The following is a 17,127-nucleotide window of genomic DNA, read 5'->3' on the forward strand; positions in this document are numbered from 1 at the left end:
TGAGTTTGTATAAAATCTATATGGGAAGAAAAAAGGGAGACAGGGCACACATACCAAGACTTATGATTGGTGTTCATATAGTGATGACACTTCTGGGATAAGAATAAGGAGGGAGACATGGACAAAAGAATTAAGAGAGAACCAGAGTAATAAAGTAGAACTATAAAATTCAGAAAAAAATAAATCTAACAATATGTGGCTACACATTCTAGATTTTCTAGAATAGTTATAATTTCAAGAGGGGAAAAAAAACATAATTATAATAACATTTTGCGAAAGCAATAAATTTTGGGAACTTACATCTCATATTTTTTTATTAAGCAAATGTTATCCTAATCTGTACTTAACCAGGCACTGGCCTTTCTGCCTTTCCATCCTTCTGTTGCCTTCTTTCTTACTTTTGCCTGTAACATACCCTAGACCTGAAATTCTTCTTGTCTGTCTACTCTAAGTTGACTTCAAGGCCCAAACTTTCGTGAAATCTGTAATGTTTCCAACCACAGCCCATGCATCCCTTTCCTGAATTGTCTTTGGGCCTTTATTATGTACATATTCTGACTCTTGTGATAGTTATGCTCTAGTCTTAATATCCTTATTATAAGCAGTTTACAGACAGGGATTGTGTCATATCTCCCACAGCACCTCCTCAAGTAGCATCATTGGTGCCTGATAATTATTAAATAGATACATAAATGTTTACTCTGTACCCCAGTCTTAGCATATACCAGTATTAAAACTTCTTTGTGAAATCTGACAAGTGGTTTTGATACGTTGATTAGGAATTACTGGATGTATGTATATCTTAGTTTTCTGAATTCCTTGATACACAATATGTGTTTTTAATCACCAGAACTGTTAACATGTTACATTAAAGATTTTCAAGAAAAGCTACAAGTAATAGGAAGGAGTATTATAGTTAATTGAGCTTTGTAGAAGTTTATATTAACAGAGAATCTCTTCATAACGGACATCTTTTATACATCTCTACCAATTAAAGTAGTCACTAAATGACCAGCACTTCTATTTATTGTTTGTTTTGCTGAGACAATTGGGGTAAAGTGACTTACTCAGGGTCACACAGCAAAGATGTATTAAGTGTCTGAGATCAGATTTGAACTCTGGTGCTCCATCCACTGCGCCACCTAATCTGCCCCTATAATCAGTACTTTAAGAACTCTAAATCATTAACCTCAGTCTAATGGACTACTGAATACTATCACTAAGAGATAGATGAACCATAGAGTTATTTCCTGTAGAAGTGATTGAGTGGGGGGTAGGGAGGGGAAGTGGTATGATGTGCTGAGTTGTAATTTTCTCCCTAAAGGTTTAATAAGAGTAGTCAGAGCTGTAAGTAGTGGCTAATTTCAAAATTGATATTTTAGTTGCTTCAACTATGATGATCAGCTAGGTACTCTAATAATAGCTTGCATTTATTTCAGCCTCTCCTGCTGTAGCAATCCTGGAACACTATAGATACTGAAGGACCCTGAGACAATGGAGAGTTGCAAGTAGGCTAAAGCCCAGCTTCTTAAACTGTGGTTTATGACCCTATATGGGGTCTTGTAACTGAAGGTAGGGGTTGTAAAATTATGACTTGTTTTCAGTAAATGTTTGATTTATATGCCTATTTTATATATCTAAATACCTGGGGTCACTTAGAAGTTTCTCGGGCAAAAAAGGGTCTTAAGTGGAGAAAGTTTAAGAAGCCCTGGACTAAAGCATATTATCCCTGTAGGGTAAGATTATCATCTAGGAACTAATGGGGGGGGGGGGGGGGGGGGAAAGTAGTCTGATCATATAAGAGCAAGGGATTACAGGGACAGTGTGAATGTTGTACTGGTACTCAAAAAAAAAAAAATATATATATATATATATATATCTAGCTATTGGGTAGAGAATCTGGAAAACTAACTTACTGGAGCTCAAACTGACAATATAATTCTTCAGAGATTGTAAAGCTCCTTTATATTTGCCCATTTAAGTGATATATAATACAAAATAAACTACTTTTTTATGATTAAGAAAAGCATAGAGAGTCCTATAGTCAGTCAGCTTGTTAGGGCTGGAAAAAAAGCTTTTGATAGGAATGAAAAGTGGTACCATCCCTTTTCCATCAGACATTCATTGAAATGTATGAATAACTCAAGTTGAATAAGCATATTTCCTCCATAACATCTGTTACACCTCTTGGCCTTCCTTCCTGTCCTCATTCCTCTCTGTATAACTATTCATACAATGGAAGGGAATCTTTTAAATTGTGGTATCTCTTGCAAGAGAAGAGGGTCCTTCCCCTATTTTAAAAGCAGGTGAATTGAGTATAATTTATAATTGGAGGTTGGTTTCCTCTGAATTTACCTACAGGAAGTTGGCTATAATATGCTCAGGAAAAGTAAAACAATTTTATTAATCTAGTGAGAGCATTATTTGGAAGATAAATATGGCCTACAAATTTATGGCTAGTGTATTTGTATTCTGGATTTTTAAAATTGCTTTATTCACTGCTTGTTTTCACAAAACAGACCTAAAAGCAGATAACTTTCTTTTAAGAGTTATAAAGAATTTTTGCGTGTGAAATTAAAAGGTGTTGATGGTCATGAGTGAGTGGATTTTTTTTTAAATTCTAAAGTCTAAGAAAAATTGGGTTTTTTTCCCCCTCTGCTGTATACTTTTCTCCCTCCCCTTAAAGAAGACTATTAAGCATGAATACACACACACACACACACAATACATATACATAAAATCATATTATATACACATCTAATGGCTTATTTTTCTACTAGTGGATACTATCTTCCCTGAGATTAACCAGCTCACAATATCTTACAGTGCAATAGTGTTCCATCAGTCATATGTCACAATTTTTTTGTTTAGCCATTCCCCAATTGAAGGATATCTTATTTTTACCAATCTGATACCAGTGAGATCTCAAAGTTGTATTAATTTGTATCTCAATATTTAGAGCATTTTTATATGACTCTGCTTTTTTCTTTGTTTAAAAAAAAAAATGCCTGTTAATATCTTCTGACCATTTCAGTTGAGTAACAACTCAATACATGTCCATATCCATATGTACACACACGCGCACATACAGATAGATTTCTTAAAGTCAGAGGTGTTTCAGCTTGATTACCCAGAAGATTTAAGATTTATTTCTAGCAGATTATAAGATTTATAAAAAGTTAAAAGATAATAAGACATTAGCCCAGCAAACTATCTGTATTATATTGAATTACATGCAGTTCAGTTGTATTTAATTCTCAGTAAAACTAGACACGTCAGAAAAAAAAGTTGGATGATATCCTAATTTGGAGCTTGGACACAAAATAAAAATTTGCTGTGTGTTTGCCTTTTCTTTATTGCCTAATAATGGCTTTTCTCCCCTCTCCATCAGCCTCTGTATTGAAGTCAGAATAATTCCTTTTTTTTTTTTTTTTTTTTTTTTTTTTTTTTTTTTTTTTTTTTAATGCTGAGGCAATTGAGGTTAAGTGACTTGCCTAGGGTCACAGCTAGGAAGTGTTAAGTGTCTGAGATCAGATTTGAACTTGGGACCTCTTTTAGGGCTGGTGCTCTATCCAATGTGTTACCTCGCTGCCCTCATTTTTTTTTTTTGTTTGTTTGTTTGTTTTTTAAAGGAGGTTCCCTTCCTTTTCTTCATCTCCTCCCCCTTAGCATTTACTATTTTGGAATGTTTTGTTTTGAAAGTAAATCTGCAAAAATAATTGATAGTCACTGTAATTTTTTTTTTTTACTTTTACTTTTCCACTAACTTGGTCTACAAGTTTAGCAAAATAATTTGCAAGTCAATAAATTCTAATCTGCCCAGAAAAATTACAAAAATATTAGAGAAACATTCTTTAAGTTTCCCATTGATTCATTGAATAGGTACCAAGTTGTAAGACTAAAGTGTTGCTAGTTTGATTCCAGTGCTTAATTAGCCAAAATGTGGCTACTTTTAGAAATTTCAATAAACATTTAATTCCTTAAACTTGTTTTAAGCACTTAAGATACTAAGAGAAATTTTAAAAATGGAAAAGTAATCTCTAAAGATACTTATTTATAATGGAGATAAGAGTTAAAATTTGAATCATAAGTTTATTCTTGCAAGTGATCTTAATGTCCTTTAGTTCAAGGTCCTTATTTTATAGATGAGAACTGAACCCTAAGTTAAGTGACTTGCCTAGAACCTCACAGAACAGAACCAAGATTCTAAACAAAATGGAATGTGCTTCTTATTGGATAGCCATTTGTCAGGTGTTATAGAAAGGACATTTAGAGGCCTGAATTAGACTAGGTAAGATTCTTAATCTAGCACCCCTTTGATAGTCTAGTAAAGCCTTTTCTCAGAATAATCTATTTAAATGCAAGATAAAATACTTAGGAAACTTACTGAAATGGTTTTCAAAATATTACTAAATAAGTTCACATACCCCAATTTAAAAACACCTGAATTAGATAGTCGATGAACAGGAAAGTTTTGATTCTGTGAATTTAGACCCTTCAACTCGAAATTTGATTAAGGCAAAAGGAGGATCTTCAACCTCCCTCAACTCTTCTCCCTTATCTACCATATTCAGGATAGGTTACTGGGTTGTACTAGTCAGTCTTCTACATTTCCTTTTAATACAAAGTCCATCTCTACTAATGCTACCACCACCCCTATTTCGGGACATTATATATCACATTTCACCCAGACTATTTCAGTAACATAATTGGTCTCTGTGCCTGCCCCAAGTGTCTCCTTCTCTCTAATCCAAACTCCACTTGGCTGCCACAATAATATTCCCATAGTAAAGTTCTGGCAGTATAACTCCCCTACTTGGGAGATTGCAGTGTGTTCCCTTTTACCTGTAGGGAATCCCAAATCTTCTGTTTAACATCTAAAGCTCTTCACAATGTGGCTCCAGTTTTTCCAGGTTAATTTCACATTGCTTTCCTAATGTGTCTGGTTGTTATTATATATACATACATACATATTCTTTCCCTCTCTCACACATCTTTGCTCTATATGATTTTTTTGTACAGGCTAGTTCCCATGTCTAGAATGCATTCACTTTTCATATCTCAACATTTCAAATTCCATTCAAACTCAATTTAAATGCCATCTCTTCCTACATTAAGATTTTTCCAGTTTTCAGTTCTCTAAATCTCCTTCTTCCCTTCTGAAATTGCTCTATTTTGTAAAGTATATACTTTGTATTTATATGTGTGTATTTCCCCTTAGGTTCTTGGGGAAGGGAAAGGATATTTCCTTTTAGTTTTTGTATCCCTAGCACCTAGAATATATAGGGTATGGCACACAGTGGGTGCTTAAATATTTGGTGTTTGAGAGTTCTATAGAAAAAAAAATATAGATATGTGTGTGTGTCTCCGAGTTGGGGGGGAGGGGGAGTTCATGTATATATTTTGGTGTATGAAGTTTAGAAAATGATTCATTCAGCTAGGACTGGATTGTGGGAAAAGTGGTCATTGATATGTTTATCTAGTAAGACAGTATACCAAAAGAAACCACCCACAAAAATGGTAGGTACTTGTTGGGTAAGAAGTATAACATATCTCCCATTCTCTGGAAGCTGTAAAGTTTGTATATATCTACACTTCAGTGAGAGTATCTTGGTATGTATATCCTCCATTTTACCATTAGATGGCCATGTTCCATTATCAAGTTTATAATAATATCCTCTAGAAGTTGGGAATTTTTCTTTGATGCTCATCAATAATTATTACTGGATGCTGTGTTAGGCCATAGGGGATAAAAAGATGTTTTTGACTGCTAGACATAAAATATTGTTGGGTAGATTGAAAATTCATGATTAACTCTTTAAAAATATAAATGGGGAGGGTGATAATTCAGAATTTGACAATCAACAATTATAAGCATTTCTATATTCCCATAAAACCATAATCTTAGTACATTTTGGATTTTTTTTTTAAGACTAACTTGTTACATTCATTTCAAAGCTTTCCTGCTCTGAATCTCCTCCTTAATTTACCTTCTTTGCTGTCATTTTAAATGCTACAATGACTTTTCTTTTTGCATCACTCATTTTTTTTTTTACACACATTTAAAAAACAAAATGGAACCTTCCATGTAACATGCACAGAAAAAGCAAAACAAATCCATATATCAGTCATGATTTAAAAAAAAAAAAAAAAAAAAAATTGGCTTTCACACTCACTCTACTATTCTAGTCTGCCACTTCAGGGTATTTTCTCTTGGGAATTTAACCTAGGAGATGTGGCAACAGAGATAATAAATTCAATCATAGCATTTCAAAGAATGATTTTGATGATGATTAACTGTGATGGACTTGTCTACTCTCAACAGTGTAGTGATTCAAGGCAATTCCAATAGACTTGGGATGGAAAATGCCAATCACTATTCAGATGGGGCGGGGGAGCGCATGCGCTATGGAGACAATGTAGATTGAAGCATGTTTCCACCTATCTGATTTTCCCCACCCCCCCCACCCTTTTTGGTCTGATTTTTCTTGTGCAATGACAAATATGGAAATATGTCTAAAGATTGTACCTATTTGAGCTATATCATATTGCTTGCTGTCTTGGGAAGGGGAAAAAATTTAGAACACAATTTTACAAAAAAGGATGTTAAACTCTTTACAAATATTTTGAAAAATAAAATACTATTAAAAAGAAAGAAAAAACAATGATTTTGACATCCTTTTCTAAAATGAGTAATATCAGGAAATTGGTAATTTCTGATTATGAATCTAAATGAGAAGAAAACTTCACTTGTGAATTCTTAAGTGAAGGGAACTATTAATTTGAAGAAATGTTAAATTTTAAGTTATTTATTCCTTCAAGTTTAAGTTTTTTATTTCTTCTTGGGAGTTAAATTAAGATCGAAATTCTTGTCTTCCCCTTCAAATAGATTCTGATCTTCCTTATCCTTCCTGATATTTAAGGCAATGCAATAAATTACCTATGATGTTTCTTTTGTCTTAAAAAATCCATATACCCTAAATGTTATATTATGTTGCTGAAACTTTTATTTTTATTAATTTTTAAGTGGTCTTAAATTCTAATCTTAGTCATCTAGGACAAGGCTTCTTAAACTTTTTCCACTCATAACCGTTTTTTGCCTGAGAAACACAATCCCAATATGTAGATATATAAAATAGGTATACAAATCAAATATTTATTGATAATAAATCATAATTTTGCAACTTCCATATTTAGTTATGAAACTCCATATGGGGTCTTAAATAGCAGTTTAAGAAAGTAGGATCTAGTATACAATTGTTTATTTAATGTCTATTGATGGAATTTTTTTCCCCTCTAAATTATTCACATTGTTAAGTATATTTGAAGAAATAAAAAGGAGTATAGCTATCTATTTTATATTTTTATAGTTATGTGCTAGATATTCCTGGGAATGTAACTCTGGACCCCAAATTCAAAATTGACCTCTCAGGGACAGCCTTGTATTGGCATATACAGCTATTTATAATGGCTATCATTTATGTGGGTATAAGTTTTTGTATACCTATGGGTGTGCCCATATGTGTGCGTATATATTTGTATATGACCACTTTGTTTCTCCTTTACTCTTATCTAGACTCACTTGTTAGGCTATTTATTTGTATACATGTGTGTCTTCCCTTGTAGATAAGTGCCCCAAGACTCAAGTCTAAGTACTTTCATGTTCACTCAAAGCTAACCTGTTCCTTGTATATAGGAAGTACAAATAAATGTTTATTAAAAATAGTTTTTTCAATAGATTTTCTTATTTGATCCTCCACTAACAACTTTTGAAGGAGGTCAGACGGTTGGCTTTCAGGTAAAGAAATTAAAGCTTAGAGGTTGTTAGTAAGTTATCAGAATGGACACTTCAAAGTGAGTCTTGGTATGTTTTAAAATGATTGTGTGTGTGTGTATGTATATGTATATGTGTATATATATATGTATGTATATATGTGTGTGTGTATATATGTGTATATATGTATGTGTGTGTGTGTGTAAAAAAAACCAACCTATATCGGTTTGCTTCTTTGGGGAGGGAGAAGGGAGGAAAAAATTTGGAACTCAAAGTCTTACCCAAAAAATGAATATTGAAACTAAGTTTTGTGACTTCAAAACAATTTCTGTGACTTGATCTATATATTTATATTTTATCTTTTTTCTATAAAAGAAAAAAAACAAATTTAAGCATTTTTTAAATATCCTAATTTTAATTACTTCCTATACTATTAGAATTTGTAACTATTCAAATTTTGGTTTAGTTCTGTTCTCAACTAAAATATGTCAAAGAGTGGTATTGTTGTTAAATGCAAAAAAACACCCTATTGCTATCATAATACGTTTTCAAGGTCTGATTTTGTCTGATTTGTATAGTTGCTTGGTTACCAGCTAAGTTTTATATAACCAAGTTTTTACCTTAGGGAATTACTCCAGATAGCGTCATAGATAGAGAAAGAAAGGACTAGAGGAATATAGCACCTTCATTTTATAATTAAGGAAAATGAAGCTCAGACAGGATGTTAATAAGTGATAGAGTGAGGATTTTAAAGCAGGATTTCTGGCTCAGGATCCAATGTTCTTTTCATTCTCCCTCATTTATTCTTAGAAAAATACCTATTTGAAGCTTCAAAAATTATTAATTTTGTTTTTACCTTTTGTATACTGCACTCTTAGTCATCTCTTATTAAAGAAATAAATAAGGGAGGTGGGAAAATAGCAATTCAGCCAATTAATCTACATGGTATCTAGGAAAAGGTGCTGACCTTGGAGTCATAAGACTCAAATTTAAATCTTGATCTGACCATTTGACTTGTGTACCCTTGGGCAAGTCATTTAACTTTTCTTAGCCTTTGCTCCCCCATTTGTAATAGAGTGGTTAGACTTGAAGATCCTTCCTGTTATAAATTAATACCTAGGGCAGTACATACAGTATTCTACAATAGGTCTCTCTGCAAAAAGATTGGTGAACTTTCATAACTCTTCTTTGTGATCAAGCTTGCTAATTATAATTAGTGTTTGGTTTCAATTTTTGTTTTCTTTCCATCCCTGCATTTAAGGTTTTCCATCTTTACTATGTGACAATTTTATATTGTTTGTATGTTTTCTTAACGTCTCTTATGCTACTTTAACATAAATAATTGTTAATGTGATGCAATCCAGTATGAAAATACATACTGTTTTTCCATTGTCCTTTAGGTTACCAGTGATTTTGAGTCTTCTGAGAGCAAGGTTTTCTATGATTTCTAATTCTATAACATCACTGAGAAAACTGTTTGTTTGTTTTTTTTTTTTTTTTCTTTTTTCATCAGGAAGCAACTTTCGATTAAGTGATAGCTTACCAGATACAATAAATTTCTCTTTCTTCCTGTTCAGTACTGAATTCTTAATTATTGTCCACCTGTAGTGATTAGTCAAGATGTGTACTGATGCCCATTTAACTTCCTGTCATGGGACCAGTATGGATTCTTCATTCACTTAGTAGATGAAGAAACATTTGGCTATGAATCTTGTTAAGAAGTTGCTGTAGGAATCAAGGAATTGATACAATCAAGATACTATACACAAACAGTATTCCTACAACCTCATTCTTTGTTCTTTAAAGCCTTATATAGATTTTTTTTGTTACTAAGAACTTTCCTGATCCATATCCCACCCCACCCCCAAAAAAAGCTTAGGTTTTGTGTACCTCACCACTATAGTTATTGTGTATTATATGGATTTTTTTTTCCTCTACTGATGATGTATGGATCATGGCAGGAATTTAAGTTTTCCTGGTTCTCCAAAATACCAGGTTACGGGGGCTCCAAAGCGAGAAATTTGCCAAGTCAAAAAGGCTGATTAGAAAAGGCTTTATTAAGTGGGCATTATCAAGTGAATTTGCAAAGAGACATTTTCTAAGGGCTTAAGTCTATACCAAAACACAACAATAGAAGGGAATTGGCTAGGCCGAGGGTGTAGGACCATATAGGTTTGTGTATGAAAAGAGTCTTTCTCTAGAGTTTCTTCCAGAGCATGTAAATCCACTTGTTTGTTTACATATCACTTTACCGGTTTCACTCTCCTCACTACTGGAGGAATTTTTCTTTTTTTTTTTTTCTTTTCTTTCCCTTTCTTTTCCTTCCCTTCCTTCCCTTCACATAAGGTATCATACCCTACCTGCAAGTACCCTTTCCAAATTACTATAAATTTTGATTGCTGAAATTTAACAAATTGTTTTGGGGTTTACTAGCTGGGTTTTTTTTTTTTTTTGTTTTTTGTTTTTTTTTCCTTGACAATGCCTTAAACCCAGATCACTCTGGCTCTCATTGATTAGCCTGTTGGCTAGGTCCCAGCCCAAGTCCTACTTGGTCTTTGGGTCCTGATTGACACACAGTGACTGCAAATACTGACTTTTTTTGGTTTTGGCTAGAAATCCTGAGGGTCTTCCCCTCTCAGATTGATGTTGGGGTTTTTTGGGGGGGAGGGGGAATGGGGAAGAAGGGAGAATGAAACTAGGTAAAAGAAGCCATTCCCTACCTCATTTCTTACCTTAATCACTGATTGGTCTTTGCCTCAAATTGAAACCTGTTAAAGATATTGGCTTTAAAAGGCCAAGATCTCCTACTATATCCAAAGCCATCTTCAGTTATCCTCATAGCTTGCTTACTAGACACATCCTCTCTGAATGAGAGAATTTAGTAAAGTGTTGGTTGACTTGAACATAAGTCTTCTCATTTTGGAACACAATGAGGCTGTCTATTGCTAATAAAACTTAAAAAAAAAAAAAAAAACAAAAAAAAAACTGAAACTTAGGGGAAGCTAGGTGGCACAGTAGATAGAGCATCAGCCCTGACTTCAGGGCTGATGCTCTGAAGTCAGGAGGACCTGAATTCAAATTTGACTTCAGACACTTAGCACTTCAGCTTCTGGCTGTGTGACCTTGGGCAAGTCACTTAACCCCAATTGCCCCAGGAAGGGGGAAATAATGATAAGCTTTTTTTTTTTTTAAACAGATATGTTCTAGTTTCATTTCCTGTCCTACCTACCACCTGCTTTGTGACTTTGAGCATTTTAGTTAAATCAAGAATAATATTGCATTCCCTGGCCACCATCTTCTCATTGTCTTCCCCTACTGGAATGTAAGCTCCTTCAGGTCTGAGACAATCCAGGCATTTGTCTTAATATCTCCAATATTTAGCACACTGCTTAGCAAATAACTTTAATGCTTTTTCTTTCTCTAAAATCCTTTCCAACTCTTAACATTCTTCTTCAATGGTTTATTTATGCTGCACTCTTAAAGCAGAGAAATAAAGTCTTCCTGCTTCCTTTTGAGGGCAAGGGAAAGCCTTGAGAAAGGTATTCCATGAGTTGTCTTGCTAAGAGAGTACCAGAAGGCATTTTTAGTTATTAATAATACTTTCATGCTTTCTTTAGCAATTGTCAAACATTGAAACACATTGTCTCTCAAATTGAAGGTAAGCTTCTTAGGGGCCATTTTACTTTTGCCTTTGTATCCCCAGCACCTATTGCTTGGCATGTAATCAAGGATTATTGATTAACATAGGATCAAGGTCACTTTTTTTTATTTGATTAGACAAAATATAATTTTTCATTAGTATATTAATCAATGGTATAAGTGGATAGAGGGCAACTTTGACTTTAAAAACAGGAAGACCTGGCTTCAAATCCTGCCTCAGACATATCTATTATACTAGCCAAGTTTAAGACTGTAATTTGCAAGAAGGTAGTTTTCCCCCCTGGGGGTTGCTATATCAATGAAATTACAATCTTTATCCTTTATCATTTGGCTCTAAAACATTATGTAAAGGCTCAAAGGTGAGAGATGGGAAGAATGTATGGTTGTATAATAGATATATTCACTTTCACAAGAAATAAACAAAATTAGTCCTTAAACCTGCTTTTTTCCTTTTCCTCCTTGAGTAAGATTGCATGAATGTTCTTGGGGGTCTTCTGCCAACAGTGTGGTAGCTAAAAACTTGTTTATCTTATAGATAGTTAACTGTAGTGTTGTGGAAAATGAATGTTTTAAAGCAGTATTCTCAGGCATGATTGGTGGTTTTCTTAGACCTTAGCTGATTCTCTGGGTTTTTTTTTCCCCCCAACAACATGTAAAAACATTTTTTTGTTTTGTAAAAAAAAATTTTAACATTCCTTTTTAATTTTGAGTAATTTTCTCCTCCCTCCCCCCCCCCACTAAAAAGGCAAGCAATCGATTATGTATGTGTAATCATGTAAAATACATTTATATGTAAGCCATCAAGTGAAAGAAAACACAGATTTAAAAAAAAGAAAAATAAAGAAAAAGTATCTTTGATCTGCATTCAGGCTTTGCCAGTTCTTTTTTCTGGAGATAGACGGCACCTTTCATCATAAGTCCTACAGCATTGTCTTGGATCATTATATTACTAAGAATAGCTAGTTATTCATAGTATATCATCATTATTGCTGTTATAGGGTATAATGTTCTCTTGTTTTGCTCATTTCACTTTGCATCAGTTCACCTTAAATCCACATTTTTTCTGAAAGTATCCTGCTTGTCAGTTTCTTAAAGTATGATAATCCATCACAATCATATACAATTTGTTTAGCTGTTTCCCAATTGATGGAATTCTTTGCCACTACTAAGAGTTGCTGTATCTTTTCTACACATAGATTCTTTTCGTTTTTGTATTTTATCTCTTGGATATTGACCTAGTAGTGACATTGCTTGGTTAAAGGGTAGGCATGGTTTTGTAGCCCTTTGAACATAGTTTCAAATTATTCTTCAGAATCATCGAATCATTATACAATTTCACCAATGATACATTGGCGTTTTATTCTCCTACATCACCTTCAACATTTGTCATTTTCTTTTTTGTCACGTGAGCCGACCTGACAGGTGTGAGGTAGTAGTTCAGTTGTTTTAATTTGCATTTCTCATCAGTAGTGATTTGAACTTTTTTTTTTTTTAACATGAGTATAAATAGCTTTGATTATTGTCTCAAAATTGCCTGTTCCTGTCCTCTAACCATCAATTGAGAAATGGCTCTTATTTCTATAAATTTGAATCAGTTTTCTAAGTTTCTGTTTTTGTCAGAGAAACTCACTATGAATTTTTCACATTGATTACCAACTACATATTTCCCTTCATCCTATTTTCTCTCCTTTTACCCTGTCCATTCTCAAAAGTGTTTAGCTTCTCACTTTTGCCTCTCCCAAACTGCCTTTTCTTCTATCAACTCCTCACATCCTTCTCTTAAGGCCTTTCCTTCCTTATGGTAAGATAAATTTCTATATCTAAATGGTTATATTAATTCTCCTTGGAACTGGCTCAAAGAGGGAGTAAGGTTCATGTGCTCCCCTCCTTGCTTTCTCCATTTTCCCCTTCAGTATAAAATCTCTTTCTAGCCTCTTATGTCAGATAATTTATCCCATTTTCTCTCTCTCTCTCTCTTTCTCTCTCTCTCCCTTTTCCCCTTTCCCAGTGCATTTTTTTAAATCTCTTTTTCTTTTAGATAATCATACTGTCACATTCAACTCAAATATCTGTTTTCTATGTATATTGCTTTTAACTGCCTTAATAATAGTTTCTAGAGATCATAAGCAGTTTATTCTTATATAATTCCTTATGATTTCTTTCTTTAGCTTTTTATGCTTCTTTTACATCTTGTATTTGAAAACCACATTTTATATTTAGCTTTAGTTTTTTCATCAGGGATGTTTGAAAGTTTTCTATTTCAATGTACATTTTTGTTGTTTTGGTTTTTTTTCCCCCTTAGGAATTATACTTAGTTTTGCTGGGTAGGTGATTATTGGTTGTAATTCTCTTTTGCCCTCTGGAATATCATATTCCAAGGCCACTGATCCCTTTAATTGAGGAGCTATTAAATCCTATTATCCTGACTGCCTCCATGATATATTTGAATTATTTCTTTTGATTGTTTACAGTATTTTCTCCTTGATTTGGAAGGTCTGGAATTTGGCTATAATATTCCTGGGTGTTTTCATTTTGGGACCTCTTTCAGGAGGTGATCAGTGGATTCTTTCAATTTCTATTTTACCTCCCAGTTTTAGAATATCGGGATAGTTTTCCTTCATAATTTCTTGAAAAATGAGCTGCAGGCTCTTTTTGATCATGATTTTCAGGTATAATTCTTCAGTTATCTCCTGGGTCAGTTTTTCAGGTTAGTTGTCTCTCTAGTGAGATTTTACAATATCTTTCTCTCTCCCCTTCTTTTGGTTTTGCTTTATTTTTTTTTTTTTTTCTTGATTTCTCATAAAATCAACTTACCATCTATGGTATGGGTTAAGATATGTGGAAGCCATTACCACTGCTGCTTGGGTCTGTGCTAACGGAATTGTCCTCCACTCTCACCCTGGTGCAACAAACCTTTTCTGCTGCCTTTCTAACTTGTTTTAAGCTGGAATATTGTTTCACTCTTGTCTTTTTGTGGGTTTTGCTATAATTGAGTATTATTTAAAGGTATTTGGAATTGCTTGGGAGAGAGCTCCGATGTGTCTCCTATACTTTGCCATCTTGATTCTGCCTCCTCAAGGGACAATTTTAAAGATGTATTACTTTGTGTGACATGTCATAACTCCTACAAAAATCATTTTTGGAGGAAATATTTAGGAGGGCAGGGGAGAAAGTTGCTTGATTGCTGGTATCTTTACTTTGGAATTAAAATGTAAATAAACTTAAAATCATGAGAGTGATGTCCCAACCCTCTTCCTATTTCCTCCTTCTCCCATTGACAGCCACCACTAAACCAAAAATTGGGGTGTGTGTATACATACACACAATTTTGTTTTGTTTTCCTATCACTTTCATTTGTTTGGGCATCTTCTGGTTAATCAGACTTAATTTTTAGCTTGACTCAAATTCGCCACTTAATAATTCCCCAACCATCTTCATCATACTGCCTTGGATGTCCCTCCTCTTACTTGATCTCTGGGAATAATAATTACATCAACATTTATTATTCCTTGAAAGTATTCATCATTGTTGTAATTTCCCTGACCAATATATTCCTCCTTGGTAACCATCTTTCTTATATGTATGTTATCTTCTCTTATTAGGATGTAAGTTCCTTGAGGGAAGAACCAGGTTACTTGTTTTATTTGTATCCTTGACATTTAACATTTGATACATAGTAAGCTTTTAGTAATTAAAAAAAAAATTCATATATATATATATATATATATATATATATATATAAATAAAATCTTGTTTACATGTTCTATCTACCTAGTAAATTGTAAACTTGTTTGGGCCAGGGACTGTCTGTCTCACTTTCTGCCTTTGCATGTTGTACATAGTATATGCTTAATAACTAGATGTTCAATTGATTTGAACTTTTTTGCTCATTAATTTAGCTAGCTAGATTCTTTCACCTCTACCAATTATCTAACCAGAAGTCATGAAATATTTTAATGCCCATCAGATTCATAATATAGGTAGCTTCTCTAGTATGTAGAAATGGGATTAGGTAGTACATACTTCCAAAGTGTGTATTATGGAATTAGTGAATTTTAATTCATGACATTATTATTAGTAATAGTTAATTGTGTAAATATTGATTTCACATTTTAACTTTAAATTCTGATTTTTTTTTTTTTTTCAGGAAGGTGTTTTGTTAAAATTCCTGTGGAAACAAAATATAATTTCATAAGAAGATAATGGGTAAGTTTTATAAAGGTAATGGAATTTTTATAATGTTATTTTATATGTATATATAGTTATCATAATAATTCATAATGACAGCTCATAATAATTAGGATTTATATAGTACTTCAAGTTTTACAAAGCATGAGTATAATCCTTTTTTCCTTCAAAATTTTCTTTAAAGTAGATGGTCAAGGAAGACAATGAGCAGAATAATAGCAGAACAAAAAATACTTTTTGAAAGGAGAGTTTAGCATGATTTTTTTTTAATAATTCAAATTGATGAGGTACATAATATTTTTTAGGATTGGAAAAATATTGACCTTTATTCAGAATTTATTTGCTCAAAAGTTTTTGAAGCAATTTGCTTAAAAATAAATAGAAATTCTTATCTTCACTTTGGAGGAGATTAATAGAAGGTCTGTTTTTCAGACATGTATAAATTTGAGTAAGGGCTACTGTTAAAAATGTAGAAGTGATTCATTTGTAGTTAAGAATCTTTTTTTTAATTCTAGCTCATAAAATAATATCCTGACCTGAATTAGTGTTGACATGGTTGAATAAGGATGTTTGCTTCAGTTTACTGCATAGTTATTTACCTTTGTTTAAACAAAACTTAGAGTTCTTAGTGTTTCTTTCCATAAATTTTGCATACTTCTTTTTAAGGCTTATTCTACATTGTGAAAAGAACATCTTCATCTTATGGTGCTCTTCCAGCTCTGAAGTTCTTTGATTCTATGTTTTAGGGCTAACCTATGACTTTAAACTTTTCTTTCAAAGCATTTTTAGCTCTAGAAATACAATCCATTAAAGTGATCGCTTCTTAGTTCCAGAATTCTACATAACTGAGCACTTTTCCTCTAAACTAAAATTTAGATTCTTTATAAAATTAATCATGAAATAATTAAAATGTTTAATAGCAATTTTATCATTGTTTAGTGCTAAAAAAAAAACTTGATTTTTCTACAAGTTTAATTAAATGAAGAGAAATTTAACTGCATTATAACAATGCATTTGTGATGGAATAATAATTAGTTTCACAAATTTGTATTTTACACATTTAAAATTAAATGTCTAAGAATTTAGCTTCTTTTATTTTCTTTCTGTCCAGAGCTATGATTTCATTATTATAATTGCTAGTGATTAAATTTCCTCTACCAGTGCAGATAAGCAACTGTGATTCAACTTGCAGTTTGAGAAAATTTTCTGAGGCACTGAGAGGTTTAAAAAACTTGTTCAGATCACATAGCCAGTATGTATCTGAAGTAGACTTGAACTTTGGTATTCCTGAGTTCAAGACTGACCTATTATATTTAACTGTCTTTAGGATTAAGTGATCTTGTATAAATTATTTCTTCATGATTTTTTTTCCTTTTTATAAAATAGCAAAAATAGTGATATGCTCTGTAAGAGTAAATGTGATCATGGCTTAGTATAACTTTAAGCAAATAACTTGATTTTGGCTTCATTTTCTTATCTGTAAAATGAAAGGGGCAGACTTGATG

At 32.9% G+C, this 17,127-nt stretch overlaps 1 protein-coding gene across 5 annotated transcripts in view; it reads left to right on the forward strand.

The window, feature by feature from the left end:
- ELOC (elongin C) overlaps nt 1-17,127 on the forward strand; it is a 37,661-nt gene that overhangs the window by 7,866 nt on the left and 12,668 nt on the right. For 4 of the 5 annotated variants that reach the window (XM_031946249.1, XM_003759701.4, XM_031946248.1 and 1 more), the window contains one exon: nt 15,582-15,640. In XM_031946249.1, the coding sequence (XP_031802109.1) occupies nt 15,637-15,640 (4 nt within the window). In that variant the 5' untranslated portion in view covers nt 15,582-15,636. Of the gene's footprint in view, nt 1-1,551; nt 1,573-15,581; nt 15,641-17,127 lie in introns of those variants that run through there. The other variant, XM_031946247.1, reaches the window with a different exon arrangement.

Source organism: Sarcophilus harrisii, chromosome 1 (genome assembly GCF_902635505.1).
Source record: "Sarcophilus harrisii chromosome 1, mSarHar1.11, whole genome shotgun sequence".
Classification (NCBI taxonomy): domain Eukaryota; kingdom Metazoa; phylum Chordata; class Mammalia; order Dasyuromorphia; family Dasyuridae; genus Sarcophilus; species Sarcophilus harrisii.